We start from the raw sequence: 18885 nt of genomic DNA on the forward strand, positions 1-18885 counted from the left end.
CCGACATGTGAAAATTATTTCGATATTGGTAAATTATTCACTTTTACTGAAAACCGCCGTTCACTTATAACCTCCATTTAGTTTTATAATAGGTTACACAGGATATGATTCTGGCCAGTTGGTTTATGACAGCCCAGTAAGGCTTTAATTGCGTTTAGTGTTCATTAAGGATATAATATAAGCGAACTTTACTGTAATCAATTATCGTTCAGCTTTGTTCATTTATTATTTCAATTTTAGACCAGCACTTTTATTAACATTTAATTGTTTAATTATTTAGTTTTTTGCTTCTTTACTTGTTTAGTTATTTTGTTTCATTTACTTATTTATAAATTTATTTATTTGTGTACTAATTTTGTTACATTTATTGAATAATAAATTTATGTTTCTGTTTATTTATTGATTTTTATGTTTTTATATATGTTTTATTTTATTTTATGTTTATTTATTTATTTATTTATTGATTTATTCATTTATTCATTAATTTATTTATATATTTATTTTTTATTTTTTATATATTGATTTATTTATTTATTTATTTATTTATTTATTTATTTACTTATTTGCTTGTTTATTTGTTTTTATTTATTTATTCATTTATTTGTTTATTTATTTATTTATTTATTTATTTACACACCATTTACACTTAATTATTTTTTTATGTTTTCGTGTTTCCTCTGTGCTAATATTTTTTTAGTTCATCTTGAAACATCTTTTGTAGCCCTTCTTTATAGCTTCAATTTCAGAATTAAAAATAGATTTCGTTAAAATTCGATTCATTTAAATCTATTAAGAATATTATCAAATAAATAAACACATAAGAATGAAAGACATTTATGTCGAACACAACACCAAGGTCACACATAAATAAATCTTTCAATCATCATCTATCTCAACATCAACGCATGAGAATTCCAAAGCGAATCTCAGTGAGGAAGGAACCGATGACCATGAATCTACCGCCCACTCACCCCCCATCTGTCCAAATTTAATTTTCTGGCTTATGTGTCCAACCCCCTCCGGTTCGCTGCTCGCAAATCGATTGATTGAACACAAAATCGTTAGTGACCCATGAACGGCCCTTGCGGCGCTCCATGTGGTGCCTTAGCCCGAGGAAATAAATTTAGATCACCGGCCTCAATTATTCACCAACCAACCGGAGCCGGACCTAACCGCTGACCTGCTGCATAGTGCATGAGATTAATTTCATCGAGGCTCATTTAAAACCATTATTACATAAAAATTATCACCCGCACTAAACGAACGCTGACGTGACATAATGGTAATAAAAATTAGCCTCATACAATACGGTGGAGTTAGGGGTTAGGTTGGATGATGGAGAGTAAATAAAGAAGGAGTGTGCACATTCAAACCACTTTCAAACACGGTGGAAATGGGGATGAAACAAAAACGGTGGTTAAAAATCCCAGCAAACCCATTTGCCTTTCTCAGCAAAAACCTCAACATTTCTACACCAACAGCTTCCTGCGGTCAGTTGATGGTGACCTCCATAACGGGCCCACACCGGGAGGACCCCGAGAGGATGGAGCCGGTGAAATGAAATGGGATAATGAAACGGTACACTCCTAACACAACCCGGTACCCGGTGCTACATGAAAGGTAAATAAAATAATAGCCTCACGGTTTATGCGTTAATATTTTATGCATCAAATTGGAATGAATTTTGCTGCTTTTTAATGCTAAATTATTTAAAATGTTTTACTCTCGCTGGTTTGCCGCCCAGCACTTGGCGTGGTAAGGATGGCTGGCTTCTGTTTGCTAGCCTTGTGGCACCATTTCTACACTTAAATAATGCAGTACTTAAATAATTAGTTGCCAAATTTATTTGTGACCAAAAAGGAAGGAATGAACATACTAATCACTTAACGTCCAGTGGAGAAATGCTAAAATATTAGAAAATTATCTATTGTTAATGATTGCATAAATCATCGCTATTATACGAACTAACTGCTTTGCCGATTGCATACTTTCAGGCGTATTTGCAAACGCGATGCAAGAGCAAAGTATGCAATCCGCCAAACAAATGAAAGCAATTGTAACGCATTTCCCGCATGACAAAAATAACTCTTCGTTTACATTAATAACAGCTTGTTTATCTCCTTGAACACTCTGAATGGTGGTTGATGTTTATAAATATGTCAATAAAACAAATAACACATCATCGCATTATCACCCAGGTACCACAGTGCTTTCACCCGAAACACACCAAAGCAATCGGCGAAGAAGAAATCTGCGGTGTGTGGGAAAATTTTCTGCACAGCAACACGAAACACAATAAGGACCATCACCATCATCACATCCTTTACAGCGAGAGCAAGCAAACGAGAAGACAAGTAGGTGGAACCTTCGACCGGAAACGGTTGCGCAAACCGTTTTTGCTCACGCTCGTCGCGTTAGCTGATGGAACCGCCTACTTTTCCCAAACACTTTATGCGGGTGCTGCTGTTCACCTGCTCGCACGCTCGTTATGCAGGCGTTTTATCCTTATCATGCGACCACGGCCAGGGCAATTTGCATATCCTGCAAAATTGTGATTGAGGCAAGCATGGCGTTGCTCGGTGTTGCCAGGCTGCTGCTCGTAGTATTTCATCGCTTACCGTTGAGTGGATTGGTGGTTTGCAGTGCAGTGCGTGTTGATAGTAAATCTTGTGCTACTGGGAAAATGATGTGTCGCGATGGGTGCAACGCTATTGGCCTTTTTGAAGTAAAGAATAATTGAGCAAATTGTTGTTAGAGTTAATGTGACAGAAGCGTCTGGAACGTGCAATTTAATCCAAGTTTTACGAAAATACACACCTGTGAGTGCTAAAATGTGTCGCTAGCGTAAAGATTATCAAAATATAAGTGGAATCCATACTGGAAGCCATTCTATGGAAGCAGAGTGAAATGTTTCCCTAAGTGTGACAAAGAACAAGGCAAAATATATTCAGTTCGGAGCTCCAAGGGAAGATGAAAATGAACGCATTGACGCAAAGCATTAGTCCAATACATTCGACGCTTGGTCGTTTGGTAAGTTGCTTATTTAAACTATATCTCATAAGTGGTTTATTGAGCCCACACTTTGAAGTATGGCACTTCCCACACACACACACACACAGGCAGAAATCTGCCACCCAAATGCTCCAGAGCCTAAATTCACTTTCACGTACAAAAGTCCAACGGAAGTGGTAGATCTTCCTCCGATGACAGTGACACATCACGTGTGTAGTATGTGTGTCCCTCACTCATGTTGCCAATCTCGCAGGCGACCTCATACACACAGCAGCAGCACACATAAGCCCAAAAAAGTGTACCCAAAATAGCGAAAATGGCACACCTTTCGAATCGACGGAATCGACAGTATGTAGACAAAATGTTGCAAATGTATCGATTTTCAGACATGGCTGCAATGGCTTACTGGTCGTATCCTCGTCATCGTCATCATCATCCTTTCTGCACACGCACATACTAAGACACATACACACACATACACATGTATATCATCCAAGAGTCCCAGTATTCTTCCGGTTTGATGAGTTGAAAGTCGATGAACGAGCATTGGTAATGATATCGACCGGATTGTGTCGATTTTTCAGGTTTTAATTTCATCCCTGCAGATCTTTATTTGAAGGCCGCAAGACGGATGCTTAAAGTGTTGGTTGATTTCTTACCTCATGGTTTGTCAGCTTTAGTTAGCAACTGTTAATCATTATTCTCATTATTTTTTTTATAATTAGTTAAACGTTGCTTTTTAGTTTACTTTTACGTCTAGAGTATACTGCCTTAGAGCTTTTAGATATTTAAACCGACTATTTTTTTATGGTTTATAAAATTAAAAACAAATTAAATATATTACTAAAGTAAGCAGTAGGAAACAACAGTTTAAAAATAGATCTTAATTAACAACAATAATGAGAGAAACATAATGGTAATTAGCGATAGGAAGTGTAATTAAATTCTTCGTTGCACATTAGATGAAGATAATATAAATTCAACGAAGGATTAGAACATAGAATACAATCATCATTGAAATTATGCAGCAAAGTTGCGACACAAAACACATTGCATGCAATTTCAATTTTTCTACTAACTGTTTGTAGTTTTTTGTCAGCATTTATTTCCAATTATTCCTATTTCAATTTTTCATTGTGTTTTTGATGTAGGTGTTATATACCTTGGTTATAGTTATTATCTTTAAATAATTTAAATAAAAACAATTTCGAAATACGAAAACCTGGGCAATAGTTATTTCAATAATTACGTTTTCTTAATAGTTTTTAATAATTATTCGTTTTAAAACCTGATTTTCTTCACATCATCACCTGATCACATCGTATAGGTTTGGTTTCTGATAAATTAATAAGTAAGAGTAAAATAATATGTAAATTTCCTCTTGACTTTATCAGCACAATCAGCTACTAAAATAGAAAGGATTATTATATTTACGACAAAAATTTGTGTTTTTTCTTGTTGGTATGTAAGCAAATAATTTAATTATGCTTTATCAACAAACTCATAATGTATTTTGTAGTCCTTCAAGAATTATAAAATATCAATCAAATTAAAAATTAAAAATTGAGGCAGCCCGATGGTATATTGATAGCGGCGACAGCCTTCACACTACAGTGCCGGTCCAAAATCGCATCCGGACCAATCCTCCTGGACTATCCGGCAAAGGGAAAATAAAGTCAAAGAAAGTCGGAAATGGCAGGCATGGAACCTCAAGAAGGTTATTTTACCGATTCCGAGAAGAAGAATTAAATTCAGTAAATATTTTAAACTATTTGTTATTTTCTTTAGTCAATAATAACATTTGCTTACATACTTCCTTACTGGCCTACTGCAGGAGTCCGGTGTCATTGTCATGACGTGACCAGCCCACCAGAGTCTAATTGGCGAGTCTAATCCACTGTATGACAGTTAGTCCGCCATACAGCTCATAGAGCACATCATTGTAGCGGCTCCTTCATTGTCCTTCCACAACATTTAGAAGGTTACATCAGTTTTGGACAAAGTCCATGTCTCAAAGGCGCATGTGAACACTGGAACTATATAGTTTCTATATAGTCCCAGCTTCGTTCTCACTCAAAAAAGCACAATTTACTTTATAATGAAACATTCCTCAACTTTTCGTCATAAATACAAGCTGTTTGTGCGTTAAACTTTTGGCACCAGCAGCAATGCGTGAAGCATTGATTATTTTAAAATTATCTTTTGTGTTTAATCAATCTCCAAGTTTTCTTGATACTTTGGTTCTCAGGCAATGGTGTCTAGACTTAGGTCCAGCTGTTTTGCGCTAGGTGCAATTCTCCAGCTCGGCGTCCATGACTTAGATCACCTTTTATTGTCCTGCGTAGAGTACGACGCTGCAAGACCTTCCTTGTCGGAAGAATACTCGGAGCATAGGAAGATGCTTGGTTACTCTGATTCGCGATCTGCTAAGATGCTCAGATGTAGCCAACCTCATCGCCTTTGTAGCATATATGTTGTACCTATCTTGTATGTATGAAGACATATAAGTATATACATGAATGGTAGTAAGAGTTAGTGTGATTATTAGTGTGATATGATTTAGTCTCTAGTCCAACATGAAGTCATCTTCAGACCTCCACTCCAAAGACAAAGTACGATCATTATCACCCCTATCAATCCGAAGGTTCAGACCTAAACTTCGATAACGACCACGACTCTGACCCTTTTTTTTTGTTAACGGAGAGGGAACCTTCAAAAGGTACCCACCTAGAGGGGCTTATCGCGGCTAGACACCGCCCCTCGAGATGGGTTATGTGGGATTCATCATGAAGCTTGACCCGTGAAGCGAGTCAAGCGGCCGATGCGACCGCACTAAACCACTCCTCGACCTGATCCGAACCCTGCCGATGCGCTGATGTGCGTAGTTCTCCATGCGGGGTCGTGTGTGTGACACGACTCTGACCCTGAATAGAAAAAGGATGCCCCTCTTGGATGATAGATTAGCACACAGCAATACGACCGAATAAACCCTGGATAAGGTTCCCTTTCACTGTTCAGAGAAGCAAATGTCTCCCTTTACTTACTTACTTATCTGGTGCTTCAACCGCTTCCCAGTCTGCCTGTTACAGGAGTCCTCTAAATCGCTAACGGTCGAGTGCCTTCGTCTGCCAATCCATTATCTTGGTCTTTCTGGTGGACGCATCAACGCCATTACTTCATCGCAATTTGGGCCTACCACGCCTTCTCTGTCCGTGTGGATGACCTAAAAGGACTTTACGGGCTGGGTTGTCCGGTATCATTTTCATAACGTGACCAACCCACCGAAGTCTAATTAGCGAGTCTAATCCACTGTACAACAGTGAGTTCGCCTCACAGCTCATACATTCTAGTGGCTCGTTCATAGTCCCTCCACACATTAAGAGGGTTTCGTCAGTTTTGGACATAGTCCATGTCTCAGAGGCGTATGTGAGTATTGGAGCTATTTATGTTCTATATAGTCCCAGCTTCGTTCGGCGCGATAGGTATTTTGAGTATGGTGGTTATTTCGGACTGTAGAATGACCGGTTATCGACCAGCACTCAGCTATTTGATCGTCACCCCTGCGTAAGATGGGATTTGTTAGAAAGGTCGCTGATGGGGCCACCATCAACTTGGTTTTAGCCTCGTTAATTTCGAAAAGTCTTCCAACCAGTGTCAATTGGACCGTCAGTAAAGTGACCAACAATTATAAGCTATGTGGCCTGTGATTTTTGTATAGATAAAAAAGTCCTTTCACCGATTCACGGATCAAGTATAATTGGATTGTAAATATAATATATTTAAAGCAAGTTATTTCCTTTTCCATATAATCTCAACATTTCCATTTCCTGGAAGTTATGAAAGGAACGGAATTGAGCCAACCGCCAGCAACACCTCGAAAACAACTATAAACCCATACCTATAGTTTACTTCAAACTACTCCCTGACACTAAAGCTAATTGCATTTCCTTCAAGAAATCCATCTCGCGTCTTAGCGGTTCAACCGCTAGACATAAACACGTACAAACAAAAGCGAACGCAGCAACCATTGGTGAAGAAGATTGCAAAAATCTGCGCATCGGGCGTAAAAATGTAACCCACCACTTCCAGCAGACCTGTGTTTTTTTTTCATCGTCCCTCACGATCGTAAACCAACCTACCAACTCGAACATCCGAGAGGTTGATCCGGAAACAAAAACAATCTCGCGGCGGATATCACAATCTCGCGAGCACGGGAACGCGGGAAATTCCATTTTCAATTTTCCGCAAGTGCAATTTCTTTTGATTTTTTTTTTGTTTTGCACATTTGCAAGGTTTTCCACCAAGATTGTGAGAAATGTCCTTATCGGTGGTGTTTGTTCCCTAAGGACACGAAACACCTTCGTTGCACACATACACATTCACACCTCACCAGGCGTCTCCATCAGATTGCGGTGACGTTTTGCCCTTTTCAATCGAAAGCCAATTACTTAATGAGAGTGTCGCTGACCATCATCATCATCAGTTGCACGGTGGCGTTGTGTTTGTCAGCGAACCCTCCCGGGCATCGTTTGTTGCACCACACGTTGTTAACACCTCGAGGAAGAACAATTGTCTTAAGGTGTGTGTTACAACGGGCGTTACAACCCACCCTGCGCGGGGCTGCTTTCAACAACAAAACCTGTGACAACGTCATTGTTTACCGATCCGAAAAGGGAATTTCGCCCCACTTGCCGACGGTGTGTTGCTGTCCTATCAACTAATCAACTTTTCATGACCCATTCCTCGTTGGGGGCGGTTTGTGGTTGGGAACTGTCATCGCAACTGGTCGGTCCGTCGGTTTCAGCAAGCAAATAGATCGATTAGCACAATTGAACGCTTGCAATGTCATCGGGGCAAATATTTGATTAACCTAATGTTGCGGTTGCAGGTTGTCTTTTTTTCTCCTGCTGCTGCTGTTGTCCGCTCGGTAAGCCTCGCGTTTTGGTACGCCTATTAGATAAGCGTATTGTTGTATTGGTTGATTTTTTGCCGCTGTACCAACGCCATGTCAAGCAGGGACCGCCTGCCGCGTAGAACATAAGACGGTCTAGATCCCGTGGCGTGGCGTTAATGGTAAAAGCAATAACAGTGAACGAAGGGACCAGCTAGCTGACTGACGGGGCAAGTATCGCGATTTCACCAAACCAGCCACGACCTGGGATAAACAAACGATATTATAATCATTATTACGTGGACGAAGAGCAACGAAAAAAACTTGACATAATTCCAACAAATGACGGTAACAAGTGAAAATAAAAAAAAAACTGCCCCTTCCCCACACTCTCCCCCGGACAGGGTGCTGTGGGTGAATAGATTTTGATAAATGATAACCTTGATTGAACTGTTTGACTAAAACATTCTTCGCTTTCTTTTCTCCCTCCTGCCACGGTGCCATGGCGCACTACATTATGTTCACAGCAGGACCTCGATTCTGGTGCGTCTTCATCCACCTCCGCCAGAGCGACGGTTGGTACGGCCTCAACCTCAACAGCGGCCGCACTGATTCTCTCTGTCAGCGGGGGTGACAATCGTACGAGCGCCAGCACAACCCTCGTCGTCGGTACGGCCACCGTCGGAGACGCACAGCACACGAACGACTTCCTATCCACCTCCCTATCCTCGCCGGTGGCCTCCTCGGTGGCCGCCAATTATCTACTCCACCAGCATCATCTTCACCAGCAGCAGCAGCAGCATCAGATCGATCACCACCATCCGATACATTCGCAGCAGCACAATCTGGACAACCGTGGCGCATCGGCAGGGGCAGTGACGAGTGTCGCGGGTGCTACCACCGGTAGTAACAGTGCCGTCTCGAACGGTTCCACCACCTCGCTGTCGCACCCGGGTAAGCCACACCAGCGCAATGGTAGCAGTAGCAGCAGTAGCAATCCGGCCATTCCATCCTCACCGGAACCAGCGGGATCGCTCGCAAACGCATCGCTAGCGCATGTTGGATTCCACACGAACAATGCCTCGTCCACGGCCCTCGCAAATGGTAAGCGCACTTTCTTGAAAGTTCCCATGCGTACTGACCTCGGTAAGGGGTAACTTAATTTCTGTAACGCTATTTAAAAAACTCGACACACTTGTAGATTTTTATCCGGACTATCGGATCAGTTCCGGGTATCGGCTCAATTCGCACCACCATCACCATCACCATCACCACCATCATCCGCACCATCATGGGCCACATCCACGGGACCTGACCGCATCACCGCCCGCCATTACCGGCCATCTCCCGTGGACACCAGCGGCGGCAGCGGCCGGTACCTTCATACAGGAAAGTTGTGATAGTTACAGCTTGCGCCACGAGCACGGTAAGTACCGAACTCGCGTTCCAGCGACGTTCATAGCTGGCAGTCCCAATCATGTACGCTCCACCCTGAACAAACCCGGCCAAAGTTAATAAATTTGCTCCATTTTAGAGCAAAATTATTTACATTACTCGTTCGGTGCGTTCGTGGTGCGAGTTTGCCGGTTGGCTTTATGGAGTTTGAGCGCGTGCAAATATTGACACGGAACGCACGGAGTTAATGTTGGTAATGTTGTGCTGTTGGCTGTTGCCTAGATGAGAGATTTTCCCGAGCCAGTTCCACGAGGTACGACCCGGCCATATACCGTGCCGTATAACGCAAATACTTGCATCCCTTCTTTCTCTAGCCATTTTGCCGCAAACGCTCCACGAGTGAGCCATCCTGGCCGAGTACAGCATAAAACCCTGCTGTGTGTATGTCCTGCTCCGTTTCCCCCGACTTGCCCACGTGTTCGATATTTTATTCGAAAACAAATTCAATTAACAGTAACAGTCAAACAAAACCGTGGGCTGGTGTGTAGCGAAACGCTTCGGTACGGTTGCGGCCCGAGGCTATGGACATATTAAATCAACTATCGGCCAAGCATATGCTTACGGGTTTGCTGAGCTATTTTAAACTTAATAATAAATAAAATGTTATTGAAAAAGGATACGAGGGGCAGATTATTGAGTACCCCAGTTGATATTGGTCTGTGGGATTGCATTGATTACATGGAAGGCTATCAAGCCACAAGGTTCCAGTGCGAATGGTATTGAACTTCAGTCAGTTTTTTTTATCATTTATCATTGAATTATGACATTCGAAACAAGAAATTTGTTAATAAGTTCATGTTTTTCGTGTAAAACAAATATTTAGAAGATTGTGATGAAGTACGTAGGACTGACTACCCGCTACGGTTAAATAAAGTCAAAGAAAGCCAGAAATGGCAGGCCGAGAAGATCATGTTTGATTTTCGAAAATGGAAATTAAAAGGTTTCGGTAGAATGAAGAATGTGGAATGTCTATTTCAAAACTATTTTAATACATCTTAAAAATAAACTAACTTTTAAAAATCTTCGCTCAACCCAGGTTAAAAGTGATCACTCTTGATGTTAAAAGTATCAATTGCATACTTTCAGGAGTAAAAACAGTGTGTATCCAAGACACAAACTCAACCATGAACATTGCATAACGTTAGGCGTTGTTGGCGTTGGATTCGTACTGATTAGTAGCAAAATATCAACGAATTGTTTCACTAACAATACAAAACGCCTAAATGGCTGCAATTTGTACAACAAAACCTCTCTTTTGATGAATATTTATTTCTAAATCATAATATCTAACAATTTTACTTTTGTGAAACGTTAAAAATCATTCAATTCTTAGAAACACAACAAAAACTTCGATTTTTTTTCTCAACCAAGATTTTCGCCGTATGACATAACAATAAAGATTGTTCCCACATTAAACCGATCTACACGGTTTCGACCTTTCACCAGCAGATCACCGTCACCGATTCGGAAGCTGCAGAGATTGTCCCACCTGTCAGTTGCCGCTTGCCGAGATGAAAAAGGAAACTTAAACAGTTTTCCATTGAAACTGTCGCGCGTCGTCGTCGCCGCCTTTTCGGCTGACTTTTCCCGTCAGCCAAGATAATCAAAGAATAAATTACACAAAAGGACTTTAATATTCGGGCACAGCGGGCGGTTCTACGGGCGGTTTGCCCCTTGTAGGATGCCGGGGTTCGCTAGAACGATCAGCAAAGCGCATGTATGTTCCGCACACACTGTAAGTGTGTCATCTTCCACTCCGTGAGCATCGTGATGCTGTCCTTGTTTTTGAGTTGGTCTCAAATCGCTTATCCTTCTCGCGCACAAACAGCGCGAACAAAACACGGTTCTTGGGACAACAAAAAACCGCCTCCTTAAAATGAAAACGGAAGTTCAATCTTGTCGCAATCTCACCAGCCATCCCTGTTTTTTTTTTATTCTCGTTGTCATCTTCATGAGAAAATCAACCTGTGTGCTATCTGCCAGCGTTTTCTTATCCAACTTATGTTTCTGTTTTTTTTATTACCTTCTCTTCTGCATAACACACCTTCGGTCATCATTCCGCTTTGGGACTCCGATTCACGTGCGCTCAACCCAGGGACAAAAGCCATACGCAACGAACGGTCGGCATTTTTCGATTTCGCGACTACTCCCGCCACCGCACATCCGGCTGCTGCAGCTGCCGCCTACTGCTACCGACTGTCTACACCTCCCCAGCTAGTCAAGCGCGAACCAAACGACGGTAAGTAAGAACATCTTCTTAAAAATTACGTCCAGCACACAGAACCGACGCAGTCCCCGGGCATTCTGGCGGAAAAAAGCGGAAATGTAACCAAAATTGACTGCCGAATTGGTTCCTACAAGAGGGAAACTTGTACCGCGGCATGTACCATCTTTTTCCCACACTATTCGCGCTGTACAAATCAACAGATGAATAATCGCGAATCAAAATTGCCACATAATTTAATTTCTACCAATTCGACGGTAAAATTTCTCACCGACGGAAACTGACGCACGAAAGGAAGTGGATAAAAATGGGGGTGGAAAAAAACATTCTCGTAAAGGGAGGCGTTTTCCCGCTTGGTGCGGGAGGTTAAATTTCTCAAATATACGCCACACTTGAACGGTACTTGGCGCTGTTCAAACACCCTTCCTCATTTTTCGAGGAACCGGACGCGTGACAAATATGGCATGAAAGCGACATCTTTCTTAATCCACCTGCAGCATCTGAACCCATAAACACACAAACAAACCCACCCACCCCTCCCACCCGCGGAATGGGTGAAAATGATGCAAAAAGCAAGAGAACGAAAAAAAAACAAAATACGTTCTACATCATCGCACACTACGATCACCCAATGAAGGTGTGTATTGTTAATGGTTCATTCAGGAGCCATGTTTACGCTCGCACACACGGCACACACCTTACCTATTCACTCAAATTGGATTTCGCTTTTCGCCACCGTATTCGCGTTCTTATCCGCGAAATCCGTATCGCGAGTGTTTGAATTTGAACAAACCAAAAAAAATGGTAATTTTTATTTCTCCATTCCAAACGCAATACGCCATAATATCGGGCTGCATACCGTCGGAAAATTGACACGCCTGAAGGGAGAATGAATTGTGAATTAATATTCATTGCCTGATCGTGTCATCCTGCTGCTGCTGTTGCCAATAGCGAACGGAGCGGTGATTTCTTCACTCCCCACCGCCACGCGGTTTATTTGTTTGTGAACCGAAAGGTAAATCCAACCGCCAACCATATCGGGACGTGGTGGAAATTTTATCACCCAAAACGGAACATCTAATTCCATTGCGAAGTACACTCACTCTAATCGCGAGAAGAATAATCTTTAATGCACCACCATCGGTTGCGGTTTTGATTAATCTGATTGACTTTCCAGATTAGAGGTTATTGAAAGCCAACAATCATATTTGCATACTTGTAACTTGGTGATTTTTGTCATTTTTCCGATCGTCCGTATCATAGTGGTAGAATGGTAGAATTGAGCTGGTATGAAGTGTGGAAAAGATTACTTGCAGCACAAGTTTATTGATGGAAGATTGTAAAGGAAGTCTTACACTATGCGCTGTATACAGAAAATCCCAGGCTGAAGCATCGTATTTAAAGCATAGTATTTAAAGCATCCCACAGTTATTTTTCTACTTTTAGTGAAATTACATTATCTACTGATTGGATGTACCACAATAGAATATTTTGCTGTGTGCTGCTGCTATTATTGCTTAATTTAGTTTGGAGCCTAGCTAAACTCTTAAAAATTATATGCACCTAAGGCTGTTTAGTGGGATTGCAACGAAATAATATACTCTGACCTCATGGAATGTCCCAACTGGAGGTACCCAATGATATCGTTCCATAGCGAAATCTAATTCCATCCAGACGATTTTTTCCCCAGGCGACCGGTGGGCCTACAATTAAATACTTTACTGTGAGCTGCTAATATTATTTCATAATTCTTTATGTCTAAATTGGACTTAAAGAAAATATAAGGCTATAAGAAAATATAAGGTTACTTTAAAAGGTTAAAATAGCCTGTGAAAGTGGAACAGAAAAATGTCAAAAGATTATACCAACTTGAGGCTATTTGGTGAGGAATTGGGCGGACTGCAGCGGAGTAGTATATTGGATTTGTTTGTAGCTCGTTCTCATCCATTCCATTGCATCTCCCGTGCCATCTACCTCGTGAACATTCTCCTAAACGTAAGCGTTTCCAGCTCATCGAATTTCGGATGATCGCAAAACGCACGCAAGAAGTGCTTTCTATTGTACCCAGCTCAGACCGCCTTCTCATTGTCCATTAACCCCTAAATCCACCCGTCCTTAGGGATTAATGGACTCTTTTGGCTTTTACATATCTGTATAGTTTACATTTTAGCAACAAAGTCAATTAAACCGTGAAAACGAGCAAGAAAAAACAATATTTCCGCTTATAGTGCAACTACAGTATCACCAGGTGATCAGGGGGACCACAATACATTATTTTATTTTGAGCCGATTATATTATTGTGAAATCGCGTACATCAAATTTAGATTTTTAGACAAGCATTGAAAGAAGTTTAAATTATCCTATGCAATGGAGATGAAGAAATAAAAGTAAGAAATAAAATTTTGAAAGGATTATTCCCGTTCGAGCTACTTGGGTGGGTTTTGGTGGGATTATAACGAAGCTATCTACTCTAAGATAATGGAACATCCCACCATTAAACTTTAAACTGTTATTATTTCACAACAAGTTATCAAAAAATCGTTATTTTATAAGGAGAAGTTATTTCGACTTTTGATACAACTTATCGGTGGGATCACGACAGAATCGTGTATTGTGAGCTACCGATACCATTTTCTATATTTTTATGTTTGAGAGAATAAGGACTAATGGAATATATTAGCTACACCAGAAACAATTTAGTGGAGCTGCGGAATCATATAGAGTGAGCTCAAGGAACTTTCAGTGTACTACTAATATTCACCCAAAATAAGCCATTCTATTGTGCCATTATTGGAAAGTGGTACCATCATAGAGTAATTTACTGTGACCTGCTGACATTACTACTCACTTGCACATCTCTAGTTTGACCTATTGGAATTAATTTCAAACTATCTTGATCAGTGAAAATTAACAACTCAAGTTTTGTTTATAAAGTTTCTAATGTTAAACATTTCCCAATCGTTCTACACCCAAAATACAGAGGACATCCCTGTACAGAAATTGAGTGAAACGACTAAGTTTGTTTGACTGGAAAGTATCAGGCATTACGTTCCATTTATTATTCATAATTTTACATTAAACCTTTCCCCGCTTTTCAACCAACCCAGCCGCACGGCAGACAAACGACGAACGGTGCAGAGCGGGAAGGTTTTCCCCGTATGTTTTCCCGATTTTCTCACCACCCTAGGCGGCAGGGTGCCGTACGCGTGGCCAAACATTTCATTAGCATTAGCACTCTTCATGCGCTCTCTCCCCCCGAAACGTTCGAATTCCTTCAAGGTAAAATTTATCCTTTCGGGAAAATTCCCCTTTTTCCCGAGCTACCAGCAGCTCGTACCGTGCGGAACAGTGAAGCATAAAATAGCTGTATACCATTTTCCCGGCTCGGGTTTAGGTCCAGCGGGTTTAGGTCCACCGTACAACACACCGCTTATGAGCCACTTGTTTACGCAACAAACACATTTAATCGTGCCCATCAGAGCACCGGAGCACCCTGTTAACAATGAGCTAACCTTCTGATAAGCACCCTAGGGAACACATCGAACCTGAGGGGCCACAGACGCACACCTTTGCTGCCAAAGGGTTAGGAGTCGCGCGGGAAAAACAATGGAGAGATTAAATTTGCAACAAGCCACCCCGTGTCCAAACGATGTAAGCCACGTTAATGGCCCAAACGGGGGCGAGTATGAATGAATCGCCACAAAACGAGCAGCTAATTGTTTGTCTACATAATTGATATAAATGAAATGAAGCTTCTAATTGAAGTCACCCCCGTCCATTCATTCGGTTCACCATCATTTCGGGGTGAAATCTTCAACCTTAGCGGGGGAGGGAAAGAACAATCACGGGGGCCTTTCGATGCTATTTTACTAAAAATACGAAAAAGACTCTCGACCTATTAAAATTGCATAAACACGAACGAGTGGCTTAGCATTCCCGTTCGCGTACCGAAATCCCGACGGAATTTTGGCGTGCAGAGTAGCCACCTTTACCTGTGCCAAGGTTCCGAAAATCCGATTACTACTGTATCCCGTGATTCCCGAGGTTAAGCTGGTTGGTTAAGATACGCCAGAAGAGACCAAAAAAAAAAGGAAAACCATCGAAGCCTTCGCTCGAGGGAACCAGCTCTATTAGCGACTTAAAATATGCATGGAGCGACTGCTTTTAGCCGTCGTCGACGCTGTCGCCATTCAACCATTACACAACGGATTGCTTGCTGAAATTTCGCCTTCCGCATGCCTTGGAATATCTGTACCTGATCTTTTTGCCTTTTTCTTCTTTTCTTTCTACTTCTGGGCCCAACACCCCCACCCATCACGTTTGCAGTATCAGCGGCCGCTGCCTGGCATTCCTACTCGGAGCGAATGTTTTCCGACCCGCTGTACACGTCGCTCAAGCTACAGACACAGCAATCTTCACCGCCACAGCTGGTACCGCAGCATTCGATCTTTCCCGACTCCACGTCCCATCTGGCATCGGCAGCCGTAGCAGCGGCCGCATCCCTCGAACATCACCAGCACTCGCTGGCCATTGGGGCGCACGGTGTACAGCAGGGTTCGGGCGATGGTTCACACGCGACCGATCCGTTCCTGCACCAGCCCTCCATTGGAGGTGGCTACCCGTACCGTCAACCGGCGGACATTGTAACGTCGAGCGAAACCGACTACTGTACCGGTGCCGGTGGAACGTCCGCTTCGATCGCTAGCATTACCACGACAACGAATCCTTCCCCGTTGGGTGCGCTGCAGCAAAATGGTGGAAATGGAGCGCTACACCAGCGCCGAGGATCGCTGCAGCTGTGGCAATTTTTGGTGGCCCTGCTCGATGAACCTTCGTCCAGCGCGGGGTGCATTGCCTGGACGGGTCGTGGGATGGAATTCAAGCTGGTCGAACCGGAGGAAGTGGCCCGCCGGTGGGGCATACAGAAGAACCGGCCCGCCATGAACTACGATAAGCTTTCGCGAAGTCTACGCTACTACTACGAGAAAGGGATTATGCAGAAGGTGGCCGGTGAGCGGTACGTGTACAAGTTCGTGTGCGATCCAGAAGCACTGTTCAACATGGCGTACGGGACATCCGGTGCGCAGACAAACCAATCCTGCAACGGTGGCGGTACCGGGATGGATGGTGGCCTGCAACACGGTACCCATCACGGTGGTCCGAATGGGACGTCCTCATCTTCACCCAACTGTCACAATGCGGGTCCAGCCGGTGGTGGACAGCTCGTTGGAAGCGATGGAACCGATGACGTAGATCGCAATCCCTACTTCAACGGAAGCTCAACGGTGGTGTATAACCAAAGTGGTTGAAACCGGCCGGACTGGTTGCATCTTGGTTGCAGGCCCTACTATCTGACAAAAGTTTTGCTCAAACAACCGCTAGCGAATAGGAACTTTCTTGGTCGTGACCGTCTATCCTGGGGATGGATTTGTTTTACTGAATGAAAAGCAATAAAGAGTATTTAACAGCTTACCAATCGTGTCCGGATGTATTAATGCGTTATCGCCTTTTTGCTTGTACAAACTATGACCTTTATTCGTAAGTAGATGGCTGTTTTAGTTGGCCATTGAGAGCGTGATAATACATATGGGGGGAATTATTTTGGAATTTTGTTTTTGCCTGTGTTACGCCAAGCAAGTCAATGCCTAACGGCAGAAGTAAGGTGGACCACTGCTGGCCGATTCACGACGCTCCTTGTTCAGTTTGGCAAAGAACTCATTGATGTCGTCACGAGTCACGACCTGCTGGTTTGCCACGAACTGATCAAGGAACTCGCGCAACCTGCTGGTCATGCGGTTGTACTCGGTGAGCATATCAACCTGTGTGCCACGATCCAGTTGGCCCAACATTTGCATGCCTTGTTCATACGCCGTCCCATCCGTGCCGTGCTTTTGCTTGCCAACTTCTTCATAATGTTTCACTGTGTCCTTTTCGTTGAGTAAGTACTCAACGCTATGCTGTTTGTACAGCTCCACGCATGCCTTACACTGGCAAAGAAACTTACGCCAACCTTCAACCCAAAACGATGCGCCTTTCTTGTACGACTTTTTGCTCTCATCGCCGGTGGCGACTGGTGGCATGGTACAAATGTCCAACAAAACGGTTGGTGTCTCTTTCTTTAATTCTTCTTCCGGAACCTTTGAATCGTCCAATCGGCGCTGTTTAGGTTCGCTCGGTCCTGCAATATCCGAATCTGCTTCGGTCGCCACATTTGACTCATCCAAACCAGTTACATCCACCTGAACCGTATCATCCAGCACCGTTTTGCTGGTGTCCTCTATCGTACCGACGTAATTTTTCAGAAATGGATTCGCCTCCATACAACCGCCACAAACCATTTCCGCATAATCCTTTGCACTCTTTGGCTCATCCACATCCAGATGTCTCATGTGGTACCAATCCTCGCAAACGATGCACTGAATCATCTCATCGTCTACTTCATCTTCCGGATCCGGATACGGTCGGTGACAGACGCAGTACAGACCAGAAAAGTTTTGATTATAGCGATTGCGGCCGTTTTCTTCCTCCTTCCGTGGTTCCAGCTTGCACTTTGCATCCGGCATACGTTTACCACCGCAATCGCAGCGAAAGTTTCGTTTGGTGTACAGCTCCAACAGCTCATGGTTATCGTGACACTGCAGCGAACAGGCTAAACAAATGCCACTGCGTTTCGATTCGATACCTCGTGCTTCCGGCACGCAGGTCAAACAAGCGTACAGCGCTTGCCGACCAACGTATCCCTGGAAAACGAAACACGTAAATGGAGTTGAGATATTGTTCTCGGGAATTATTACGCCATGGCATGCATACCTTGGAGTACGTGCAATTCTTTTCATCTGACCCACCGAGAACGGCTCGCGATGTTTCTTCCAGCTCTTCCTGTTCTTGTAGAATATCTGCCATGGTAACGTACGATGTATCCTGGTCTGCCTTTTGCTCCATCTTGCTTCAGTGGTTGAAATGAACAAATAAATTCGTATTATTAGGAAGCTTCAAACCTAAACTTATTGAAAACGGAATACCTTTTACAGTTAAGGGAATGTATGTATAATAAAATCGTTCACAGTAATAGAATTGTACAATCTTCACAAAATTCCTTCAGGATTCTTCCGAGTCCTTCCTGTTCCAGATGATTTACAAACACAACTTTGCCAGACAAGGTGTCCGCGAAATTATGAACCGCAAGCGCCAAACAACCGAAACTAACACCTGTCAAGCCATCTTTTCTCCGAATCCAAAAACCGTTGCTTAGAAAAGCACAAGGTTTCTCAAGGGACCATTCGCAATCTACAGCTGTTCACA

At 42.8% G+C, this 18885-nt stretch overlaps 2 protein-coding genes across 3 annotated transcripts; one reads left to right on the plus strand and one right to left on the minus strand.

Moving 5' to 3' along the window:
* The first annotated feature begins 2976 nt into the window (after positions 1–2976).
* Positions 2977–16892, plus strand: LOC128304326 (ETV5-related protein Ets96B). The gene is made up of 5 exons (XM_053041504.1): positions 2977–3030; positions 8431–9007; positions 9105–9329; positions 11454–11597; positions 15910–16892. The coding sequence occupies exons 1-5, from the start codon at positions 2977–2979 to the stop codon at positions 16890–16892; spliced, it is 1983 nt and encodes a 660-aa protein (XP_052897464.1).
* Positions 16893–17101: 209 nt separating this feature from the next.
* LOC128303496 (putative E3 ubiquitin-protein ligase UBR7) lies at positions 17102–18743 on the minus strand. Of its 2 annotated transcripts, none has more exons than XM_053040469.1 (3): positions 18606–18743; positions 18394–18529; positions 17102–18323 (listed from the first exon to the last, which is right to left on the minus strand). In XM_053040469.1, exons 2-3 carry the CDS (start codon positions 18523–18525, stop codon positions 17229–17231), a joined length of 1227 nt encoding a protein of 408 aa, XP_052896429.1. In that variant the 5' UTR covers positions 18526–18529; positions 18606–18743; the 3' UTR covers positions 17102–17228. The 2 variants fall into 2 exon arrangements, with proteins under 2 accessions (XP_052896429.1, XP_052896431.1); XM_053040471.1 differs by having other exon boundaries at positions 18394–18525; positions 18606–18723.
* Positions 18744–18885: the final 142 nt, after the last annotated feature.

The sequence above is a fragment of the Anopheles moucheti genome, chromosome 3, assembly GCF_943734755.1.
Source record: "Anopheles moucheti chromosome 3, idAnoMoucSN_F20_07, whole genome shotgun sequence".
In the NCBI taxonomy this organism is placed as follows: domain Eukaryota; kingdom Metazoa; phylum Arthropoda; class Insecta; order Diptera; family Culicidae; genus Anopheles; species Anopheles moucheti.

Bases quoted from the DNA above. Each gene is read 5' to 3' on its own strand.
- LOC128304326 (XM_053041504.1), top strand. From the start codon at position 2,977: ATGAACGCATTGACGCAAAGCATTAGTCCAATACATTCGACGCTTGGT. The intron at 9,008-9,104 runs GTAAGCGCACTT...ACACACTTGTAG, and splicing joins GTCCACGGCCCTCGCAAATG to ATTTTTATCCGGACTATCGG. The intron at 11,598-15,909 runs GTAAGTAAGAAC...TCACGTTTGCAG, and splicing joins CAAGCGCGAACCAAACGACG to TATCAGCGGCCGCTGCCTGG.
- LOC128303496 (XM_053040469.1), bottom strand. From the start codon at position 18,525: ATGGAGCAAAAGGCAGACCAGGATACATCGTACGTTACCATGGCAGAT. The intron at 18,324-18,393 runs GTATGCATGCCA...TTCGTTTTCCAG, and splicing joins AGAATTGCACGTACTCCAAG to GGATACGTTGGTCGGCAAGC.